The sequence below is a fragment of the Schistocerca americana genome, chromosome 5 (assembly GCF_021461395.2).
Source record: "Schistocerca americana isolate TAMUIC-IGC-003095 chromosome 5, iqSchAmer2.1, whole genome shotgun sequence".
NCBI lineage: Eukaryota > Metazoa > Arthropoda > Insecta > Orthoptera > Acrididae > Schistocerca > Schistocerca americana.
The window spans coordinates 344,278,405-344,302,529 of record NC_060123.1 but is presented as its reverse complement, the minus strand read 5'-3'; the positions used below and the strand labels follow the sequence as shown (position 1 = coordinate 344,302,529).

The 24,125-nt window shown below is 39.9% G+C and overlaps 1 protein-coding gene across 1 annotated transcript in view; it reads right to left on the bottom strand.

Annotated features, from left to right (window-relative positions):
- LOC124616366 (NADPH oxidase 5) overlaps positions 1 to 24,125 on the bottom strand; it is a 450,136-nt gene that overhangs the window by 56,146 nt on the left and 369,865 nt on the right. The window contains exons 16-17 of the mRNA XM_047144676.1: positions 19,697 to 19,756; positions 10,633 to 10,842 (exon numbers count right to left, since the gene is read on the bottom strand). Coding sequence (XP_047000632.1) covers positions 10,633 to 10,842; positions 19,697 to 19,756 — 270 coding nt within the window. The remainder of the gene's footprint in view (positions 1 to 10,632; positions 10,843 to 19,696; positions 19,757 to 24,125) is intronic.

The following is a 24,125-nucleotide window of genomic DNA, read 5'->3' as shown; positions in this document are numbered from 1 at the left end:
AAGTTTTTCAACCAAAACCTGAGCCCCATCTGCAGGCGTGTCCACCAACACCCCATTTCTCACCAAGGCAGTAAGGTGAGGCGAACCACCATTGCTTGGAATCCTTATCACTTCCCAAACTCTTGTAGTGGAAGGTGACTAAATAATAAGAGTCAGATATTCATTACAGGAGTTCCTTTTCTGTTCTTTTATCATGTGCCTTGCTTGTGTTCTTGCAGTTCTGAAGCCACAAAGATTTTCTGCTGTTGGATGGTCTTTAAATTCCTACAGTTCTGCACACCTGGTTCGGACTGCTGAGTGACATTCCTGATTCCACCAAGGAACAGGCCTTTGTCTGAGGTGGTTGCTGGCCTGGGGAATGGAATCACACAGATGATAAGGTCCACCACTCCTGAGCTCATTCCTGTTTTTTGAAAATGTCCTGCTGACTGTACTGCAACCAACTTTATATTTGGAGCATCTGTCTCCTTGGTCTCCTTTCTATCACCATCTGAGTAAGCAGGTGGATCCACATTGGAAAATGGTCACTGGGATACAAATCATCCTGTGAACCATGAGGTGGAAATAATCATGACATGGAACTATGAAGAACACAATGCGATCTTAGCAGGCATGAGGGCATACGTCTGTGATAAGAGGGATATGACTGGTGTGGTATCTGTTGTTGACTGTAGCAGCCACCCCACCCTTAGTCCTGCCTCCTGTGCTACCATCATTCCTATAGGTGCAGTAGCCCTTAATGCAGGGGTGTCAGTGAATGGTCTCTCCTGGACCAAGAGTTGCATTTTTTTCCGTATGTAATTGACAGCAATTTGTTAAGTTCCACAGCAATAGAGAAGTTACTGTGGGCTCCATTGATTAAATTATATCTCCTGGACATCTCGTATTCCACTGATGAAATAGTAATGTGTTCATTAATATTAACACTAATGAATACAGGTCCTGTAAACTGATATGTTCCACATTGTTTCAATAAAAGACTCATTCATATCACCTATGGAACATGTAACTAACTATCTTAACTTTTTGTGTGGTATTTTTCCTTACTGGTGGGAGGAGTTACTTACATGGGTAGAGGTGACAGTTTAGTGAGCCCTTGATTGTATACAGTAGTATATGGCTGAGGTTTCAAATTCTTTGCTGTTGCCTCCCAAGTGCATGTATTCATACTTAATACTGTGGTCAAAATTTGTGTAGAGGCATCAGATTTGGTGACTGGTTCCTTATGCTGATGCAAAAGAAGTAGCATATGTTGAAGGTTGCTTAACTTGGAAAGCTTTTTAAGCTTCTCCATTGAGGATATGTCTGGTGACTTTCAACTCCTGAGTTTTCCTTTCCTTGTTATGGGTGCTGCAGTTTTTGTTCTATACTGGGTTGTCCCAGGAGTAGCTTCGAGCATATGATGGCGAGAAGGCCGATGCCTAGAATCGGCGGCAGGTGATGAATGCTGGGCTTCTTGTCCCTGACTCCTGGGGAAGCTGCAGACTGGAACAAGACTTTTATTGATCGTGTTTTCTCTTCAAAAATTCAGCAAACTCTTTGGCTGAATATTAGAATCTTGTCTGAAACTTTGTATTATTATTTTATGGTCAATAAAATTGTTTGAAGAGGAAGTGCACAAGAGTCACCAGATTCATACGCCGGGCTTCCACAATTTCTGTACTTAGCCCTCCTGTTAGCAAATTTTTGGCGTTTAAAGCATCTCAATAGGTTGGAAACAAATGGTCGAAACTTAAGAAAAGTATAGCCTGCAAGAATATGTTCAGTAAATTCCAGGCATTGAAGATAGCTTAAGTGTTGCAGTTTCTTTCGATATGCCACTGGCTCTTTTCATTGTTCTGTACTTCCTGTTCTGTGTGTAATTCCTCAGGGGCCATATTCATGACACCAGATCTGGTAACTATTTTACAGATGTTAAATGTGCCACGCAGTTCAACCACAATAGGGTAATTATCTAAGGACTTGACCTCCCGAAGTCTGGATACTTTGTGTTATGTGGCAGTTTCTATTAGAAATGTTAGATTATGAATGACCCAGCAATACCATTCAACCTCTTGCGAATGTGGAAATGTAGATATTGGCAGGAGTTCCCTCTGCTCTCTTGATCACAATGAAAGCGTTATGCCATAGTAGTGTCCTGTTACTATAATTCTGAGATTATTCCTTGAATGGACTGACTATCCGAGCTCTCTATAGTTGCCCCTGGTGAAGGGTGTGTTGTCTGTGAGCCAGGACAGTGTGAACTGATGGTGGAGGCTAGGTGAGAGCCCATTTGGCTCCAGAGAAATGCAGCTGCAACTATTTTATTGACACATTGCTGGCCAATGAATTCTGCTGGGCTGGCAACCCGGACACCCCGCATTGCTTATGTGGAACTACACTACCCAGTGCTCTCATTATGACATCTGGCTGTACAGACTTGTTGCCAGCAGCGTGCAAACTCTATGCTGCTGTGATCAATATGACCCTTGGCACCATCCAGTGGCATCACGGCAGAGGATGCCCACTGCACTGAGATGCCTGTTTGGCAGTGGCAGATGAGGGCTGGTGTGCTTGGTGAGTGACCCACTGCCCCCGGGGCTGCTGGAGATGACATGGCATGGTGCTAAGTCTAGGTCAGCTGCTGCCCCAGCCCCACTGTGGCCTCAAACTGGTGCCCTCTGCTGTCAGGTCCATGGTGTGTCTACATCTGTGGCTAAATCTACTTTTACATGGGTACTCTGCAAATCACACTGAAGTGCCTAGCAGAGGATTCATCGAACCACCTTCAAAATAATTCTCTATTATTCCACTCTCGAACAGTGTGCAGCTGAAACAAACACCTATATCTTTCCATGTAAACTCTGGTTTTCCTGATTTTATTTTGACGATCATTTCTCCCTATGTAGGTCATGCCAAGAAAATATTTTCACATTTGGAGGAGAAAGTTGGTGACTGAAATTTCATGAGAATATTCCGCCGCAACGAGAAACACCTTTGTTTTAATGGTATCTGTCCCAAATCCTTCACCATGTCCATGAAACACTCTCCCCTTTTTCACAATAATACAAAATGTGCTGGTCTTTGTTGAACTTTCATGATGTTCTCCGTTAACCCTATCTGGTAAGGATCCCAGACTGTGCAGCAATACTCCAAAAGAGGACAGACAAGTGTAGTTTAGGCAGTCTCTTTAGTAGATCTGTTACATTTCCTGTGTGTTCTGCCAATAAAATGCAGGCACATCCCTGTTATCAAGGTTGGGTTGCGAAACTCAAAATAATTTTATTACAAGAATGACCGGCACTTACAGTTGGCAGTGGCGTGTTTGTTGTGTATATACACCACTACCAATCCTGTACCTTAAAACACTACTGCCACTGTCAGTGTGTAAGTCTGTGTTTCTGGTTTCATTGTTCCTGCAGAGTAACCTGCTTCACAACACTGCACTAGCCTTGAGTTTTTATGGTGACAACATCCCACACTCACATGCCATCAGCACTGCTGCAAAACATTACTCAGGCTCTCACTAATAAGTCCCTATATGGTCATTGCACTAAATCTCTCTGTTGGATGGTTGTAAGTACTACCTTATGGTACACCTGTCCCATCAGGAGTTGAAGTTAACTGAGATTGATCCATAGGAATCCCATGACAAGATAGGGAAACAAATGTTAATCGAGGTAGAACCCCACATGCCTGCATGAGCCTTATACAATTGGGGGATGGCAATTGCCCCTGAGGTTGCCCAATGGAGACTGTTTTATCTCAACAGCCACTTACTCCCTCAGTTTTTTTTTTAATTTGTTTTTATATTTGTTTTTGTAATAATCAAACTCACACTCCAGTGAAGTCACACTCCAGTGAAGTCCACCACTCTCCAAAACAGATGATATTCCACCACCATGCCTAATGTTGGTCACTGAAATATGTACAGAGTTTATGGTAAAGGGTTGTGGTGGCTCTGACCAGTCCCCAGATCAGAAAACTCAAGCAGAAATCACTGGGTAAAAAAAAACAGCCATCCCTTTCCTGAGTTGTGGGAAATTTCATTAGACCCCTCCGTTGAGATCTGTCTAGTTTGGAAGTCCTTTCCACTAGCTCTAGCTTGGAAGGCCTTGCCATGCTGCTGGTGGCATAGCCCTCAGCATCACTGATTGATGCAAACCCCAGAATGCAACTGTCATGTGGAATGACAGCAGCAGTCTGGAGGGGTGGGGAGGGGGGGGGGGGGGGAGGGCAGAGGGGAAAAGGAGAGGAGGAGGAAGGGAGGGGAGAGTGTGTTGGCGGATGGCAGCACGCAAAGAGGGTGGAAGATGAAAATAAGAAGATGGTGATAGGACAGAAGAGGGTGGAAACTGTTGGACGAACGGTGTGCGTACAGTATTTTACCACAGGTTGAAGGAGGAATAATTTCTGGGAGCAGAGGATGTGTTTTACAGATAATTCCCATCTGTACAGTTCAGAAAAGCTGGTGGTGAAGCAGCCATTGAAATCGAGCAGCTGATGTTCAGCTGCATGCCACAGTCCTATCACGGGCTTATCCTACTCCATCAGAGGCTGGGCCACCTGTGAAAGCAGTCATTTCATACCAGCTCTGCTGAAATCACTGCACAGCTTTTTATATTGGTATGACTACCAACCAAATTTCCACCAGAATAAATGGCCACTGGCAAACTGTGACCAAGAGAAAAGTAGACCACCCTATGGCACAACATGCAGCGGAATGTTGGTTTCAATTGCTGCTTCACTACTCGAGCCATCTGGATCCTCCTCTCCTTCTCCACCACTAGCTTTTCTGAACTCTGCAGGTGGGAGCTATACTTCCAACACATTCTCCACACCTGAAATCATCCCAGCTTCAACATGCTGTCCCCACATCCTCCACCCAACAGTTTCCATCCCCTCTGTGCTATGACCTCCTCCCTATCCTTATTTCCCACCGTCTCTGTGGTGTCATCCTCTGCCACTGCACCTGCCCATCTTTCTCAGCTCCTCTCCTTTTTCAACCCCTTCCCCCCTCTTCCCCCTGTCCCGCCCCACAGTCTCCCAATGCTGCACATGTTGGCTGTCTAGTCCCTGTACAACCTGCCAGACAGGGCTCCTCTGTCCCTCCCTCCATCCCTCCCCCCCCCCCCCCCCCCCCCCCATACACTGCTATCCCTTCCCCTTCCCTGCCCTCTCCAGACCGCTGCTTCCTTTCTGTGTTACAGTTGCATTCTGGTCAGATTTACATGGAGGTGGTGTTGTGCTTGCTTGTGTGAATGAATGTATGTTTCTCTTTCTTCCTATGATGAAGGCTGTGGCCAAAAACTAATGTGAAAGTGTCTTAATTGTGCCTGTCTTCAGCTTAATGTGTGATCTTTATGTTAAATACTAATCTATCTTTTCCTTACACTGTTGATATTCCAACCTTGCGTTTCCATTGTTAGAGAATTGTTTGCAAGACAGATTAGTTTCTCCCATAACTCTTAACAGTTATTCCCCATATTTCATGAATAATAAAATCCTATTTTACTTTCAGTGGATCGTAAATTATTGGAAAGTCTTACTGATTAAATTCTATAGCAGCACCAATTAGCTACATGGCCACTGCCTTTGGAGCAAATCTGCATCGGTACTTTGCAGATCACTGAAGTGTGTGTCAGAGAGGATTCTAACCCTTTCATTCATGTATGGAGCATGGACAGAATGATTGCTTCAGTGTCTCTATGTGTACTGTAACTGGTCTAACCTTGCTTCATTGGTTCACAGGCATCACATCAGATAATGCTGCTCATCATCTTCAGGTGCTTACTAAAGTGTTGGTGCAATGGCTCACCAATGTATGCACTTACTTGCTACAAAAGCACAGGCACTAAGGATTGAGGCTATAACATCATTGTAGACGAGTCAGAGCATGGTGACATCCACTGCACCCTGCCGGAGAAATGGGCCACACACTTCTCATTGGTGATGTGGGAAAAGTGTGGCTACAAGTAGCTGCAAAGTGCATGTGCAGGCATAGTGTTGGCACCCAGTTTAAGTGTGCGGACTGTGATTTTCTGTCTGTGTTGACTCTGATTCATTTGTCTGCGTCTGATGGTGCATTAGTGCCACCGATGCTGGTCCCCATGCCTTGCTGAGTTGAAAACCGATGTTTTTATTGAATAGATCATTACTTATACAAATCTTGGCTGCTTCTTTAATAATGGAGTCCCAGTAAATGGAAGCAGATGAAAGGATCTTTGACACTCCATAGTTCATGCTGTGTCCCATGTCAAGACAGTGTTCAGCTACAGCAGACTTTCTTGGCTGACACAGTGTCACTGTTCAGTACATCTATCCTTAACACTAGCACAGGATTTTATATATCCCTGGTTTCCTTAGACTTAAGCTGTCTTTGACAGGATCCAACATAGTTTTCACTCATGCTGGAGGGTGGAATACACATTCTATTTCATGTTTTTTTGAACAGCCTGCCAATCTTAAAGGACACACCACCTACGTACGGTAGAAAAACCATCCTGAAGGAGTTCTCTGTTTCTTCTGGCTGTTCTTGAGCTTCAGTGCATGCAAGTTTAAATGCATTATGGATCTATTTGTCAGAGTACCCATTTTGTACAAACACATAGCAAAGATGGCTAAGCTCTGGTAGCCATTAAAATTTCTACACCATGAAGATGACGTGCTACAGATGCGAAATTTAACAGACAGGAAGAAGATGCTGTGATATGCAAATGATTAGCTTTTCAGAGCATTCACACAAGGTTGGTGCCGGTGGCGACACCTACAACGTGATGACATGAGGAAAGTTTCCAACTGATTTCTCATACACAAACAGCAGTTGACTGGCGTTGCCTGGTGAAATGATGTTGTCAGGCCTCATGTAAGGAGGAGAAATGCGTACCATCATGCTTCCAACTTTCATAAAGGTCAGATTGTAGCCTATCACAGTTGCGGTTTATCGTATCGCGACATTGCTGCTTGTGTTGGTCGAGATCCAATGACTTATCAGAATACGGAATCGGTGGGTTCAGGAGGGTAATACGGAACGTCGTGCTGGATCCCAACAGCCTCGTATCACTAGCAGTCGAGATGACAGGCATCTTATCCACATGGCTGCAATTGATCGTGCAGCCAAGTCTCAATCCCTGAGTCAACAGATGGGGATGTTTGCAGCAGCATGGACTATCAGCTCAGAGACCATGGCTGCAGTTACCCTTGACACTGCATCACAGACAAGAGCACCTGCAGTGGTGTACTCAACGATGAACCTAGGTGCACGAATGGCAAAACGTCATTTTTTCGGATGAGCCCAGGTTCTGTTTACAGCATCATGATGGTTGCATCCGTGTTTGGCGACATCGCTGTGAACGCACATTGGAGGCGTGTATTCGTCATCGCCATACTGGTGTATCACCCGGCGTGATGGTGTGGGGTGCCATTGGTTACACGTCTCGGTCACCTCTTGTTCGCATTGACAGCACTTTGAACAGTGGACGTTACATTCCAGATGTGTTACGACCCGTGGTTCTACCCTTCATTCGATTCCTGCGAAACCCTACATTTCAGCAGGATAATGCATGACAGCATTTCTGGATACAGAAAATGTTCGACTACTGCCCTGGCCAGCACATTCTCCAGATCTCTCACCAATTTAAGACGTCTGGTCAATGGTGGCCGAGCAACTGGCTCGTCACAATACGCCAGTCACTACTCTTGATGAACTGTGGTATCGTGTTGAAGCTGCATGGGCAGCAGTACCTGTACACACCATCCAAGCTCTGTTTGACTCAATGCCCAGGCGTATCAAGGCCGTTAGTACTCCAGAGGTGGTTGTTCTAGGTACTGATTTCTCGGGATCTATGGACCCAAATTGCATGAAAATGTAATCACATGTCAGTTATAGTATAATATATTTGTCGAATGAATGCCCGTTTATCGTCTGCATTTCTTGGTGTAGCAATTTTAATGGCCAGTAGTGTAGATCCGTGTGAGTTGGCTTGTGAAACACACTGTGACCCAAGAAACCATCTGCTTTTCTGCAGACCAAGATATTGAGAAATGAGGGGTCTCCATTTTTCTGTATTTCCAAGGTGAAGCAAATACTGGGATGGTGGGAGTTAAGGTGTTCCAGAAATCCAGGAAGCATTGCTCCTCCATGTGGCCAAACTACAAAACTGTTGTCCACGTATCTCCAGAAACATGTAGGTTTCAACACTGCTCACTGAAGTGCTTTTTCCTCAAAGTCTTCCATAAAAAGGTTAGCTACTATGGGAGACAAAGGGCTACCCATAGCAACACCATCAGTCTGCTCAAAATATTGTTCATTAAATAAAAAGTAAGTCAAGGTACACACATGTTTGTATAGATGCAAGATGTCCTCCTCCACTTTAGTTCCTGTAAGTTGTAATGAATCCACCAAAGATACCCTTGTGAACAAGAAGACTGCATCGGAAATCACTAATACGTCAGATGGTTTGAGATGCAAAGTCTTCAGTCATTGTATAAAATCTTCTGAGTTTCAAATGTGATGTTCACATTTTCCTACCATTGGTCTTAGAAGAGAAGCCTGATGTTTTGCCACGTAATATGTTGGGGCTCCTATGTTGCTCATGATAGGGCGAAGAGGAGCCCCTTCCTTATGGATCTTAGGCAATCCATAAAGTCATGGTGGAACTGGCTCTTGTACTCATAAGCTCTTTTTAAGATGTTCAGGAAACTGGCTGGATTTGAGGAACATGATTATCTTCCATTGTACTGCATCAGTTGGATCCTTCTGGAGACAGCAATACACTGAGTCCTACAGTAAATCTTATCTTGCCGAAATAGATTGTTGTAGTCAAAAGAATAGTAGCATTTCCCTTGTCAGCAGGTAAAATCAGTGTTTCTGTGTCTTCTCTTAAGGAATAGAGAGGTTTCCTTTCCCTCAGTGTTTATGTTCTGCTCTGGTGTGGACATCCCGGTTATGCCCCTGCAAATCTCTTGCCTTATTTCTTCAGCAGTCTCACTCCGAACTTTCAAGACACCTCGCTTAACAGTACTGATAAAACCCTTGAGAGGAAAGGTCTTTGGAGTGGGTGCAAAATTTAGTCCCTTTTCAAACACAGACATCGCAGCATCACACAATTGTTTATCTGTGAAATTAAACACAATATGTGTGTACGCTTTACATTCTTGCGATAATTTGTGTGTAACACAATGGAACTTGGAAGCCTGCTGCTGCGTCCAGTCTGAAAGTAACCTTGTAGCACAGTCCACCCACCCCCAAGAATCCACTGACAGCCAACGAGATATTCAGATGTAGTGAAAGCAAGCTCCTGGAGACTGTCTAATTCTCACCTAGTATAATGGATTCTTTCTCTCACCATTGCCATGATGGCTCATTGTTTGATCCTTGGTGAATGTCTGTACACGTTTCTGGTCCTGACATCTCAGTAAAAACATATGACAGCACAACATTGTTTCTGTTGTAGTGGACTTTATCGAACTCACATACTCTGTTGGCCATCTCTTCCCCATAAAGGTAACGGATGTGCTGTTTGAGACTTTACTGACACAGTAACCACTTGATTGGTTCACAAGCATCATGTCAGATAATGTTGTGGAAGCTGCACAATATTTTGATGAGTCAGCTGCTCATCATGGTCTTGTTCTTGAAACCCCGTACTGAACCAATACACAAGGTGTTGTAGTGTATTCATAGATTCCTCACTTAAAGCTGGTTCTTGAAACTTTACAATTAGGCTTTCACTTAACAGTTTCCATCTATTTTCAAACATCTAGTAGCTCAAGCTCAGTTTTCCCAGCATCTCTGTGGCACTCATCCATGACTTAGACAAACATGACAATTTGTGCTGCCCTTGTTTGTCTAAATTCAATATCTCTTGATAGTCTTATTTGGTGGGGTTCCACAAACTTCAGCAACGTTTTAGGATGTGTCATGCAAGTGTTTTTTAAGCCATGTTCTTCATAGACTGATTGCATTTCATTTTCCAAGTATCCCACCAGTGAATGAATGAAGTCTTCCATCTGCTTTTCTTACAATTGAGCCTGTATGATGCTTCTATTTGATACAATTAAAAATTATTACATCCTTGTGTTGACCAATTTCAGTCATTATTCACTGATACAGTTGCTGCAAGGTCAGCTGTTTTTGCGCCAATTCATAATGGCAGCAACAGATCGCACATTTCAGTGAAGCCAAATCTCTTGGTTTTGAGGTATTGAGTCGAGAAAGTAACATTTATTCTAAAGGAATGGGGTATGAAAGATGCCAGCTGGTTCAAAATGGAGGTAGTTGAATAAAATTTTTTTTTTGGTATCTGCAACTGATTTTCCCACTGTGACAGTTACTATCCATGTAATACTTTCATTGTAAGTGAAGGTGTCATTTCCAATTACATTGACTTTTCTTTTAAGAAAACTGGATGAATTTTAATAATAACCATAATTGAAACATACAAATGATTAAGGACATATTTTCAGTTTCTTCAGTAGGTCATTTTATGACATGCTATTGCTAAAATATGATATGATAATGTTTTCTCTAACTAATTATTTTAAATGTATGTTTATTGTTATTGCTAGATGAACACCTAAGTACTACAGAAGCTTTGGTGTGTCATAATATTCACAACTATTTTTCAAGTGATGGATGACATGGACACATACCTTTCTGAGTTTCATGACTGTTGGTGGTATTTCACTTGCCCATGAATACTTGCATTTTGGACATGTGTGCCTTGCTTTCCAGTATCGGTGCATAATTGATTGCAAAATTGATGCAAATGGGGTGACTCCAATTCCTGTGGCAATCAAAACAGCATGTTGTGCTCTGAAAATATGACTTGAGGGTGCTCCATATGGTCCATCCAGGTAAATCTGTAGATAGAAAGCTTCACGTTACTCTCTAGTAATGAAAATGAAGTGTACATTGCTGTTTCCAGTCTAGATGAAAATTATCAGATTCATTCATTCATTCATTCATTCATTCATTGCACTGTGAAAACCACACAACAGAACGATCTTCAGGAGCATTGAAAGAATCAAGGTGGATAATAATTAAAAAGAAGTAGTTGTTATTAGAAACAGTAATTAACTGATGTAAACTCAAATTAAATGCAACATTGCAAATGTAGCAGTAAAATTGTTACTTCAAGCACTTTTCTCTGTTATTGGAAATGGCTACTGTTTGTTGTCTACTACTAGCTTTACCTCTAGACAATAAAAATTTTATTTAGCATGGAACAGCTGTTATCAGAAGCTTTAGGAAGTGATTCATTCAAGCACTTAACATCGTCACCATTCATGCTGCTAATAAAAACTACTAGCCTATAGTGTAAATATTAGATTATTTGTTGAGGGAATGGCTACAAATGTAACCTCCTATTCAGTTCATTGGAATTCTCAATGTACTGCATTGTGTGATGGGAGATGCCGGAAAACATTTGTACCAGAATACGAAACTCCCATACTAACCTCATCCTTTGCTCATTTCTCTACCCATGAGTGAGCAAATTTTGATTAAAGTCTGCTGAAGTCTTTTCACTTTACATATGAGAAAAGTTTTAAATTTTTTAGAATACATTTTCTTCTTGTGGTGTCCTTGTTAGATACTTAATAGAACTGCTTCCCTAGTACTGAACTGAACTTCTAAACCTACATCCATGTATACGTCCATACTGCAAACCTGGCAGAGGGTAACTTCTTGTTGTACCACATATTATGATTTCTTACAGTCTTTTTCTCATATGGGTCGTGGAAGGAATGACTACGTAAATGCCTCTGTAGATATTGCAGCTAGTCTAATCTTGTCTTTGTGGGCTCTACAGGAACAATACATAGGAGGCTCTAGTATATACTTAGGTTCCTCACTTAGTATCAGTTCTTGCACCTTTGTAAGTAAGCTTTTGTGGAATAGTTAGCATCTATATTCAAGTGTCTGCCTGTTAAAATCTTTCAGTATCTCCTTTACATTCTCCCAAGGATCACACAAATCTATGACAAATCATGCAGGATAGAATGTACATTTCATTGTAAATGCCAGGATGCTCATTACTTTGTATTGTGCTATTGATGGTTCATTGGGATTTATTAACTAGAAGCTTATGAATTTATCTAAGTATCACAACTAAAGTATTTGCTGTGGTTGAGCAAAATTCTTTTCAGAAGTCAAGAAATAAATCATGTACACGATTGCCTTGATCTACAGGTTCAGGGTGTCATGTGAAAAAAATCACTAGTTGTTTTTTGTGCAAGAATTTTCAGAATTGGTGCTGATTGGCATTTGTCAGTTTTTTCTATTTGAGATATTTAATTTCTGTAAGGCCAGCACACTGGCAGCTGTGTGGGTCAATTTGAAAGTCTTGAGAATGAGTGGGACCTGACCCATTATCACTCTTCCAGAGTCTGATAGTATCATCATCCAATTTAAATTGTTACAAGGTTCAACAATGTATAACAGGCAAAACAAGAAAAATAGTGAGAAACCCTGCATCACTGTTGTTTGCAGTGGATTTAATTTTGAAACTGAACCAGTATGTCATTTATTTCATCTGAAATTTGATATTTACTTTCCTCTGTGGCTCTCTCATTCTTCTGAGAAAAAAATTCATGGTTACAGAAATTGATTTGGGCACCTAACATCACATATTACCAAATAAAAACACAGTGTGTTCATGGAGTATAACTTCAGAACTTAAATGAAAGAATCTTTGTATCGAAATGGTTTGCAGTTAGGGCAAACATAACTATAAAATTCAAGGAAAAAAAAGGTCACTTGGCATATGGAATTCTGTCACTAGATGCTTCAGAAGTTTAATTATAGCTAGTCAGAATTATTGTTCTTTCATGTTCTCCAAAAAAGCTAATTAAAATTTGACATTATGTTTACTACAAAATAATGAAAAGCTGTTACAAAATTATTGATAGTATGTCAGACATGAAGCACGAGCTTGGTCTGCAATGGAACCATTCTGACATTTGCATCAAGTTATTTACAGTAATCACTTTTTTTCCAGTTGCTAAGCACTCTTTGTTGTGTTCATGACCTAAGGACCTACAATGAACTGTTGCTAAAAGGAGATAAAGTTCTTTCACATCATCTCTACAATAACTCACAGTTATCTCATCCAGTTATCTTTTTACTGTTGATCAGTCTTCATTGATTTTCTGTTCCAAGCTCATGTACCACACCATTAGTCATTTTGTGTATTGTGTGATAGTTGAATGTCTTCTGCAGTGAAACATTTTGTGAGACTAAATTCAGTATTTCATTCTTCTATGTGTAATCATCTACTTTGGTGCCAGTATGGTCACTGACTGACTAAGTGGACAATTTCCATCTGCTTATTGATTATAAGCCTAGAACTTCTTAGGGTTTTTAATCAGAATATTTGGCAAAATTTTACTTTCAAATTCATTGAATACTTCCTGTGTCTGTCTCCTCATGCTCATTTTGGCTTCATTCCACTTTTTTCATGTACTAGGTTTTGACTTCAGTTAAATAGACATTTAGCTTTCTCCGTTTTCACAGCAAGTTTCTGACATGGCTGTTTAACTATAGTTGGTCTTCATCCTCAAGAACTTGATGTTGACTATTTACATTCTCCAGAATTTGGATCCTGTCACTCCTACTAACTGCAAATATTTTCCTACTATTTTTTAAATATTCCTTATAATGCCCATAGCCATTGATACTATCACAGCCTTATAATTACATATTCCCTCTCAGTCCATAAGTGATTCAAAAAGTTCAGGTGTTTTAGTTACTAGTTGGTCTATGACATTGCCCTCATACATCTGTTCTCTAAGTATCTGCTCAAAGTAATTTTCAGACGAAAACATTCAGAACACTCTCACAAAAATCCTTATCTCTGATATGAATGTTAATCACATTACTCTACCATTCCTTCATTGGCAAATTGAAGTCCCTCTGCTCTCTCCCGCTTGATTATGATGCATGATCACGAAATGTACTCATGATATTCTCCAAGTTGTCTCCGAAATTCTCTGGTATAGGTGGTGTGTACAGGCTACTGCCCTTGAGCCACCTTTGATGTTTACCTGCACCCAGACCAGTCAGAACCTATAATAACCTCACTAGATACTGTTGAGTATTTTATGGCAATGAGTATGCTGCCAACACTGGTGCCTAACGTATCCTTTGTGGTTATATATTCCAAAGTGAATTTAGTATTTTGCTGCTGTTCACTTCCAGTTTCAGCCAACTTTTTGCTGCTAATACTAGTAGGCATTATTACCTTTAATAAATTATTTGGGGAACTTACCATGGATGCACTTGCACTTTACCAATAACAGATTAAAATTTCCTATAGCTGATATGCAAGGCTGAATATTCTCCTCCAGGAGTAATGCAACTGATCTGTCTATGATTTGGCCAAGCATTTTATTATGGACATCCCTATGTGCACACCACACACACTGTTACCTGAGTAGCCACCTTCATTAAGCCAACCAAGTGCCAAAAGAAAGCAAGGAAATTACCAAGGTAGAAAGTGGCTGGCCATTATTAGCTTCAGGAAGTGAAATTCCATTTTTGCTAAATGTGGCCCCAGAATGCAGGCAAAAAATGTCATTCATGCCAACATGAGCCACTATTTGCAATCTGTTGCACCCAATGTGTTCAGTAGTCGCTGGCAAATACCTCCACATGACTGACCTTTCCCAAATTGCCAGCAATTTCAATGAAGGGCTAACTCCTACCATCAGAGATCCCAATGGACAACAGACCCACTCTTGTGTGTTTTTCCAGACCTAAGAGGAAAATAAACACTGGCCCAACAGACGAGGCATCCCTGTCATCTCAAATGCATTACAAACAATGAGCGGCATACCGTGTCTGTAGCTAAGCCAGAAGGAGGCCATCTGTGCATCCACTTTCACCTTCCATCTAGAGATAACAAAAACCCACCGCTATCCACTATATACCTTCATGTGAGGCCAGACTACCCAGATGATGAATGTCAGAAGATGCTGTGACATTGGTGTTGCTAGTGGATTCTGGCAACACCAAATGTATGACCGCTTTCACCACTGGTTCAACAAAAACATTGTGCCTTCTGGCCTATTCTGGAGAGCAGCCCATTCACCTAGTGTCCGCACACAAGAAGAACAGTCCCTATCCATTTCTTATTATCAAAAAACTATATTAAACTGTGAAAAAATTAACCACGAAAGCAGTCAGGGGATAACTGAGAAAGAACAGTGCTAACAGAGATGAAGTAAATACTGTCGCACTAACACTTATACTGGTGGGAAACTGCATTACAAATTTTACTCTCTCTATATTAATGATAAAAAAATATGCGGACTCATATGACCAAAGAAAAAGCACAACTAAAAGCAGATAAACAGTTGCTGTTCACTTCTACTCGGAAGTACATAAGAATACTATTAAACTAAGTGATTTACATAAACTGTGACCTGCTGGTGTTCAGCTCCTCAGTGCTTTATGAATATTACTTAAAATCACAGATGTATTTATTTTGGATGAATTTACATGGCTGTTTGGCTATATTGAAGAAGAACTGTGATGAAAGCAATGACTCTTCATTGGAGTCACATTTAAGTCTCCACCTAGCCATTGTGGTTTGACTTTTTGTTAGTTTATCTATACCTCTTCAGGAGAATGGAGGAGATTCATTGATTGACAGTATGGCCTCCTCCTCATCTCCTTTCCTTCCTCTTCTTTTTATCCAGTACCTTAGATCAACCTAACTTTGTTGTGTATTACCTTATAAAGTGACACTTCAGCTTGATACCTCAAACTTTACTTTAGAAACAATTGTATGAAAAGAAATATTCACTTGAAGAAATTAAGAAATTACAAAGAGACAAAATGGCTGGCCATTATCAGCTTCATGAGATGAAACTACAATATTGCAAAATGTGTCTGTTGGTACCACTGTAATTTTGCATCATGAAGCTAAGTACTGAACCTTACAAGCATTTGTTATTAGATTAGATTAGATTTATTTATGTTTGACATTACTGCAACACTGCAAAATAGCATTAACATGTGATTAATTTCATCCATAAGAAATAACAAAATACATCTGATGACTCATTTGCTCCAAGTCATATTCCAGTCTCTCTGCAGATATTGTATTTTTCATGAGTACTACTGTACTCAGGTTCATCAGCATGCATACCACAGTCAAATGTAGTGACATACAGGTTCCAAATTTGTTCTGATGAGTGACAGATAAATTTACAACAATTTTGTACAGACATGCAGAATCAGTATGTTTTCTCAAATTCTGTATTTAGTTTGGGACAACATGACGTGTATTTGCACAATGTGCAGGTGACCTCGCCATTTTTATCAGGGAACAATAACTGATGGAACGAGTAAGTTGCTGATGTGTCTACCTAAACCATGATGTGACTAAGGAGAAACGTAATTAATAACAAATAAAACGAAAATTAAATGAAAACTTTCTTAGCAAAATCTTTTGCTTGTTATGTGGTACCAGATATGTGCACTAGCTTTTTCATCTATTTATTTTATTTTTGTTTTGAAAGTCCTTTTCCTCAAAAGTCAACATGAAGTTGTGACGGTGGCTACCACTGCCTCCTACCTACTACTAGTCTACCTACTACTAGTACCACCTAGTAGTAGTAGTAGTAGTAGTAGTAGTAGTAGTAATAATTCGTTATCAGTCTCTGTTGTCGTGAGCTATTCTTGCTCTCTCCTTTTAAGCCAGCTGAGATCTCTCCCTCATTGATGTTATCTATTTGTTTCATATTACATTTCAGTTAAGAAATTTTTGCTGCATCATGTAGTCGCTACCATGGCTGCTTCTTCGAATACAGATTTCTAAGTTTCTTGCACTTCAGATTTCTGTGACATTTTGCTTTTTCTCTTTGCCTTTTCTGTGCCATGTCTCCTCTTAATCAGCCATTTTTTCATGTTTCTCCATCTCTTTTTGTCATTATTTTTCATTTTCTAAAAACATCATTTACTGCTTGCTTATTTTCTGTATCATTAGGGTCTTTCTTTTTAGCAGTGATAGCCTCCATAGTATGTTTGCACTCCCAGTAAAACCTAAATTGTGTAGCCTTTTGATGCAGACACTTTTATTTTCATCCTTTTGCATCACCTTCAAGCACTTGAACTGGAAATTAGGTACCTCTAAACACTGTATAGCTCTCCACCAGCATGGTGCGCATTTTAAAGCTAAAGACTCCTGTTCCAGAAATTTTATTTTTTTTCTTCATGTGTGTCATACCTTACCAGGTGAATTTGTGGCTCAAATGGCTCTGAGCACTATGGGGTGAATTTGTGAATTTAATTATTTTATTTCTTATATCTTAAAACATTTTTCACAGGAAGTCAGGAACATTAATCCCTTAGTCCACACACCACAGAAGAGCAAAGGGATTCAAGCCATTAACATAGAACATGAGGAAAGTTGTGTCAGGATTTGAAGAAATACTTTCAGTTGTTTTGGACTTGATGAATGAGCGTTTTCAAGAACTATAATCAGTTCCCATTTTGTACTATAAAAGGTACGTGTACTGGTACTTTGACCATTGTCTCAATAACTCATGTTTCATTAGCCACAGTTTAATATTTCCACATGTCTTACTTTCTTTTCTTTAAGTGTTTCCCTTTTTTCCCCTCTTCATGTTATGTGTTGAATAGGAACAAGTTCTACTTCCCTTACCATCTCTTATCAGTTGGTCCAACTGTGTTTTAGTTTAAGGGTCAGTCAAATGAAAAAAGACATAAGAAAGTAAGTAAACCGTCTCTGTATAATTTCTTAGGCTTCTGCACACAGAGTCAGTCTACATAAAAGTTTTATGATTATTGTACCATGTCCTAAAGTGAAAAAAGCTATACTGGAGAGACAATGTCATCCACAGTTACAGTGGCCTCCTCCTGGGTATACTGGTATTTTAGTTGTGTAGAGTCATTTATATTTTGTCATTACTGTTCACAGAGCACGATGTTATGTCACAGTTTTAAAAGATCGTTGTTATTATTAGTTCTCATGAGGCAGAAGGGGTGGGCCTATAGTTACAACCATAAACCAACCAAACCAGCCATGACAACCAACAAAAGAAATCAAGATAGGCAAGAAATCAACAAACTGCGGCCTGCTGAGTGCTTACCATACATGAAAAATGTCAAACTAGATTGGTAAACATCTTCTCTGGGTTGGTGTCCAGCCTGTCTGCTACAGCAGCTGCAAGATCGTGGTTATACTGGGCTCCACAAAGAACAACATAAATGCCTTACACCTACAGGTCTGTACAAGGTGGACTCCCAGTATGGGGATGTGTACTTTGGTGAGACTGACAGGCAACAGGAATACGGGTGCTACATTCATCTAGGGCAATACATTAAATCTGCAGTGGCCAAATACTAGCAAGACTGCGGCAAGGAAATAAAATTTAATGAAACTTGTGTGCCTGCCAAGCAGGTGGGTTTGATGAAACACAAGAAGCCATACAAATACTCAAAAATTATAACATGAACAGAGGATGAGCTCAGGTTTGCCACATCGTGGTTGCTAGCCCTCAGAGTCCAACAGGCTGTACCAATAACATTAGATGAGTGTGCTGCCAGTGATTAACTGCCACTGCGTGGTCTGCGTTGAGTAGGAAGAAGACAGGAGCCCACACCTCATTTATCAATAACCACCAATCGTGGCATGCAATGCATGAAGCAATAGACAACAGCTGAGCCTCACTCCCTCCATAATAGTGACTTATTACATTCAAGTTCCCACTCCTTCTATCTCATGAGACCAGTCTTAACAACAATATTTTAAAAGTGCGACATGTCATTCTCAGTGAGCAGTAATGACTGCATATCTAAAACACACCAGTAGGCCTAGAAGAAAGCCACTGTAACCATTGATGAAACATTGGTTTCTCCAGTATAGTTTTCTACATTTTGATGCAGTACAATATTCTGAAAACTTTGTCAACAAACTGTCAATTATTTCAAAAGTAATCGCCGGAACTCATCCTACATTTATCCCACATGTTGCTGAGGTGGTTTGAATTATGCTGCAGAAGTTTCTCTGGGAAACCTTATGCATCCTCCATACAGTCCCCATCTCTATCCATGCAATTTCCATATTTTTGGAGCCCTGAAGAGTAACATTCTTGGCTGTCCATTTGCTGTGGATGAAGAGTTCCATGGCTGGGTACACTGATGATTCCATAGGCAACTGAAAATGTTTTTCCATGACGACAATGACCATCTGGTTTCACACTGGGATAAGTGTTTTAACAGTTTTGGTAATTACTTTGGGTGAAATAAGAAACAGTTGTCTTACTTTTTCCATTAGTTTTCATTTGACTGGCCCTTGTATCTCTTTCCGAAGGCCCATACCATTTATCTTTTTAAAAATTGATGGCAAAAATTATGAGGTATTTTGTTCATCAGTGTCTTATAACAATGGAAACTACGTTTATTTGAAATGCATAAACTTTATAAAAAGAGTGCAGACACTATAAATGTCACATCAGCTACTAACAACTTCAGAAGTTGATGTCATAGCAGTGAGAATGTATTTAGAGTAGCGAAATCAAGGAGGAGGCTGAAAGTGTTAAAGATTCAATTCACTGAAGCACATAATTAAAAAATAAAGACATGAGAGGCTAAAATCAGCTCATGCATCTTCACAGCTTCTTCATATTGCATCCAGTAATGTGAAGAGAGCGTTCTGCATGCAGTATGATTCATCAAGAAACTCACCTCAGTTTCTTCATCTAACTGAATGTCTGCAAATTCAATTAAATTTTCTTCTGAGATTTTCTGTACAAAACATATCTAAGTTACAATTATATCATCTGACATTTATTTAAACCACCACAATGAAACACTACAAATTTCAACACCCAGTTCCTGCCAAAAATATTATCAAAATTGTTGCCTTTAGGTCGAATAGCCATATTCACTGAAAGTTTAACCATAGCTCTTTCCCCTCCTCATAATTACTATGTGGCTTCTATCATCAGCTTGTAGCATCTACACTTCACCTTAATGAAGACTGTAAGTGTGATACCAATTTATGGAAATTGATCTACATTTTGGTATGCCATTTTATCACTGACAGTTTTCCCAGTCAAGCGTAATAAATAAATGAGACCACACATTAGCACAGTTCATTTTGTTACTAGGCTGCTTAATTCTAATAAACTAAACAGCAAGAATAAAACAAAAGCTTACATTTTTAAAATGTGGTCAAAATGTGAGTTTTTATATTAAAGTTGTCATTTAATTTTACTGATTAATATTGCCTGATGTTCTAAAGTTTGTTACTAAAAATTGACATTGCCTGTGGGAGCCTTCAGGAAAATTCTTCAACAGTTTATCTGAAGAGCGACAGAACAAGACAAAGATTAATCATGTAATATTTACCATGTAACAGTGTCCAATACGCATAATTTAAGAAACATTTCCACAGTAACAAAGAAGTTAATAAGAAATTTGTTACTCCAGCTGTTTCACATGCTGGTATTACTAGTGCACTATAGAGCACAAACTTCTCTATTATTAATACATTATTGTTATTATTATTATTATTATTATTATTATTATTATTATTTTCGATTATTCCCATTTAAGAGAGCGTTTGAACTTGAATTCCTTTATGATGATTGTTTGTGTTTTTTCTGAGCCCAAATTTTCTTCATGTGTTCACTGTGTTGTTTCTTTTGCTCCGCTGTCCATTTGCATCCTGGTCTCTTCTGTGTTGTGGTGTCAAATTTATGTTTTTTGATGATGTTCCTGAATTCAGTTCTGTTTTCTGCATCGTTTACTGTTATTTGTGCTTGTCTGAGGTCCTCTTCAACTTCTTTTATCCATTTTGTTTTTCCCCTGCCTGAGTTGATGACTTTAAGAATTCGCTTTGAAATTCTGTTTTCATTCATCCTGTGGATATGTCCGTAGAACTGCATTCTTCTTTTCCTTACTGTATCTGTAATCTTGTCTGTGTATTTATATAATTCTGATGTTGGTCTCTTCTTCCAGATTCCTTGCTCTTGTATCGGGCCAAAAATTTTCCTGAGAATTTTCCTTTCTTGTTTCTCTATTTCTTTGATTTTAGTTTGCCCACCTATTTGTGTTGTTTCAGATGCATACAGTGCCTCCGGAAGTACGACAGTGTTGTAGTGCCTCAATTTTGCGTTAGTGGATATGGACTTTTTGTTATAATAGTTCCACGTGAGTTTATATGCTTTCTGTAATTTTTTTATTCTTTCCTCATTGGCCTTTAGGTTGATCCCTGATGGCTGAATGATTTCTCCCAGGTATTTAAAATGTGGTACTTGTATGATTTTCCCATGGGTTGTCACAATAGGCAATTTGTCTTGTGGCACTCTTTCTATGTACTGGGTTTTCTCATATGAGATTTGCAGGCCAGTTCTTTGTGCAATTTCGTGTAACTTCTCTATGGCGTTAGTGGCTTCTTTTCTATTATTTGTGAGGATTGCAAGGTCATCTGCGAAAGCTAAACACTTCACAATGAATCTATTATCTTTTCTAATGCCAATTTGGATTCCTTTGACTTCTTTTTCCCATGTCCTGATGATTTTTTCAAGAATGATATTAAAGAGTAATGGTGAAAGTCCGTCACCCTGTCGCACTCCAGTTTGGATTACAAATGGTTCCGAGATATCCCCCATAAATTTAACCTTGGAGACTGTGTCAGTTAATGTTTCCTGAATGATTGCTCTTGTCTTTCTGTCAATGCTGAATTCTTCCAGCGTCTTGCAGAGCACTACTCTGTCTATTGAGTCGTAGGCCTTTTTAAAATCTACAAAAGTAACCACTGTGTTTCGGGTGTTTCTCATCTGGAGAATCATTTTCAGATTCCAGATCTGCTCTATGCATGATCGTCCCTTGCGAAAACCAGCCTGGTATTCTCCTATTTGTGGGTCAGCTTGTTCTTCTAATCTATTCATGAGAACTTTTGATAGAATTTTATATGTGACCGGTACGAGTGAGATACCCCTGTAATTATTTGGTTCAGTTTTGTCCCCTTTTTTGTGGAGTGGATGGATGAGTGCGCATTTCCATTCAGAAGGGATCTGTTCTGTTTCCCAAATGTTTAATATGATTTTGTGAATTTTTCCTGTTAATCTTTCATCATTTAGTTTCCATAGTTCTGCAATAATTCCATCTTCTCCTGGGGCTCTATTGTTTTTCAGTGTCTTGATAATTTCTACAATTTCGTTGATGGTTGGCAGTTTAGTGTCAGGATTTGGTGTAGACGTCTCGTAGTGAATGTCCTCTGTAGGTCTTTCACAGTTGAGAAGTTTGTTGAAATAGTCTGCGAGGATTTGGCAGTTATTCTTCGTGTTAGTTTCTAGTGAACCATCCAGTTTCTTGAAGCAAAGATTGGGTGGCTGGTATCCTGCAATATGTTCTTTAAACGTCTTATAAAAATTCCTGGTGTTGTTCTTCTTAAAGTCTAGTTCTATCTCATCTAGTCGCCGTTTGTCATAATTTCTTTTTTCCCTCCGAATAGTTTTCGATGTTTGTTTTCGGATTACTAGCAATTGTTGCCATTTTTCTGATGTTTTGTGACTATTGAAGTTTTTCCAGGCATTGGTCCTTTCTTCTATTGCTTGGTCACATATTATATTCCACCACCTGTGTTTTCTGCTTCTCGGGGGTTGACCCAATTTCATTGTGGATTTGAGGACGTCCACAAGTTCTGTCCAGTTTGTGGTGTTTGTCTGACTAATTTCCTGTAAGATGTTTTCCTTGTTGAGTTTTATGTATTTGGGGTCTGGTCTCAGCACTTTGTTTAGTTTTGGTTTTTTTCTATTGGGTTGTAATCTGGTCTTTATCTGTAGAAGATGGTGGTCTGAGTCAAAAAATCCTCTTCTCGTTTTCACATTCAGAATTTCTGCTGTGTTACTCTTGGAGATGGCCACATGGTCTATCTGGAATTCACCCAACATTGTGTTAGGCGACTTCCAAGTATACAGTTTCTTGTTGGGTTTTTTGAATTGTGTTGACATAATTACGAGGCCGAAATTTTCGCAAAAGCTTATCAATCTTTCCCCATTCTTGTTAGTTCTCTTGTGAGCTGTATGGATTCCGGTGATTTTCCTGTATTTTTTCTCTTTACCTAATTGTGCGTTAAAGTCGCCTAACAAGATTATTACATGGTGTTTGGCAATTTTGTTTGTCGTCTCTTCAAGGTCATTCCAGAAGTCATCCACTTTCTGGCAGTTCTTCTTGTTATAGTTATTTGTGGGTGCGTGTGCGTTGATCAAGGTATATGCTTTGTTGGCCGATTTGACGGAGAGCGTTGATATACGTTCTGAGGCAGACTGGAAGTCAATGACAGAGTCACTGATAGATTTGTGGACTGCAAATGCTGTGCCAAACTGTTTGAGTCCTTTCTCATTAGTTTTAACTGCTGGTTTTCCTTTGTAGATCCTGTAGTTGTCTGTATCAAAATGGGTTTCGTCCGTAAATCGTGTTTCCTGGATTGCAAGGATTTTGATCTGGAATTTTTGCAGCACGTCTGTAAGTTGTTTGATCTTGCCCAGTTTGAAAAGAGTATTAGTATTAAGTGTACCGATGAAGTGTCTTTGTTTTGTGTGTAATAATTTGGACGTCGTCTTGTTCTCAACCTTAGGCGTAACATAATGCTCCTGGTCCCCCGGAATCCGATGACCAGGTAAAGCCAGCCTTGCGACTGGTGCCCGGGGTAGTGGATTCATTCCTTGTGTTATCATCATGTTTGGTTTTCAAGTTGAAAACTAACTTGGTGGTGGTCCTTCCGAGGAAAGATCACGAGGAATACGACTTGATTGTTGAGATCAAGAAGGTTGCTGCAGCCGCACCATCTAGGCGAACAGACGCTGACCCCTAACCACTGGATACCAGGCAGACGTTAGTGGATTTCGGTTGATAGTTTTGGTCCACCCCGGGTATTTTATTTCCCCGGTACCCTCCATATCTGGAGAGCATTCCCCTATCCGCCACCTGGGGAGGCGCCCGATGGGAGACTATCAACTCCACATTATTGTTATTATTATTGTTTCTATTTTTCTCATATCTTAGGTCTGGTTAAAAATGGAAAGTGACGCGGACCTTCATCAAGCGTGACTTCCCATTAACTGTATGGTACATGTTACATTGTATTTAGGAACTCTCGGGTTAT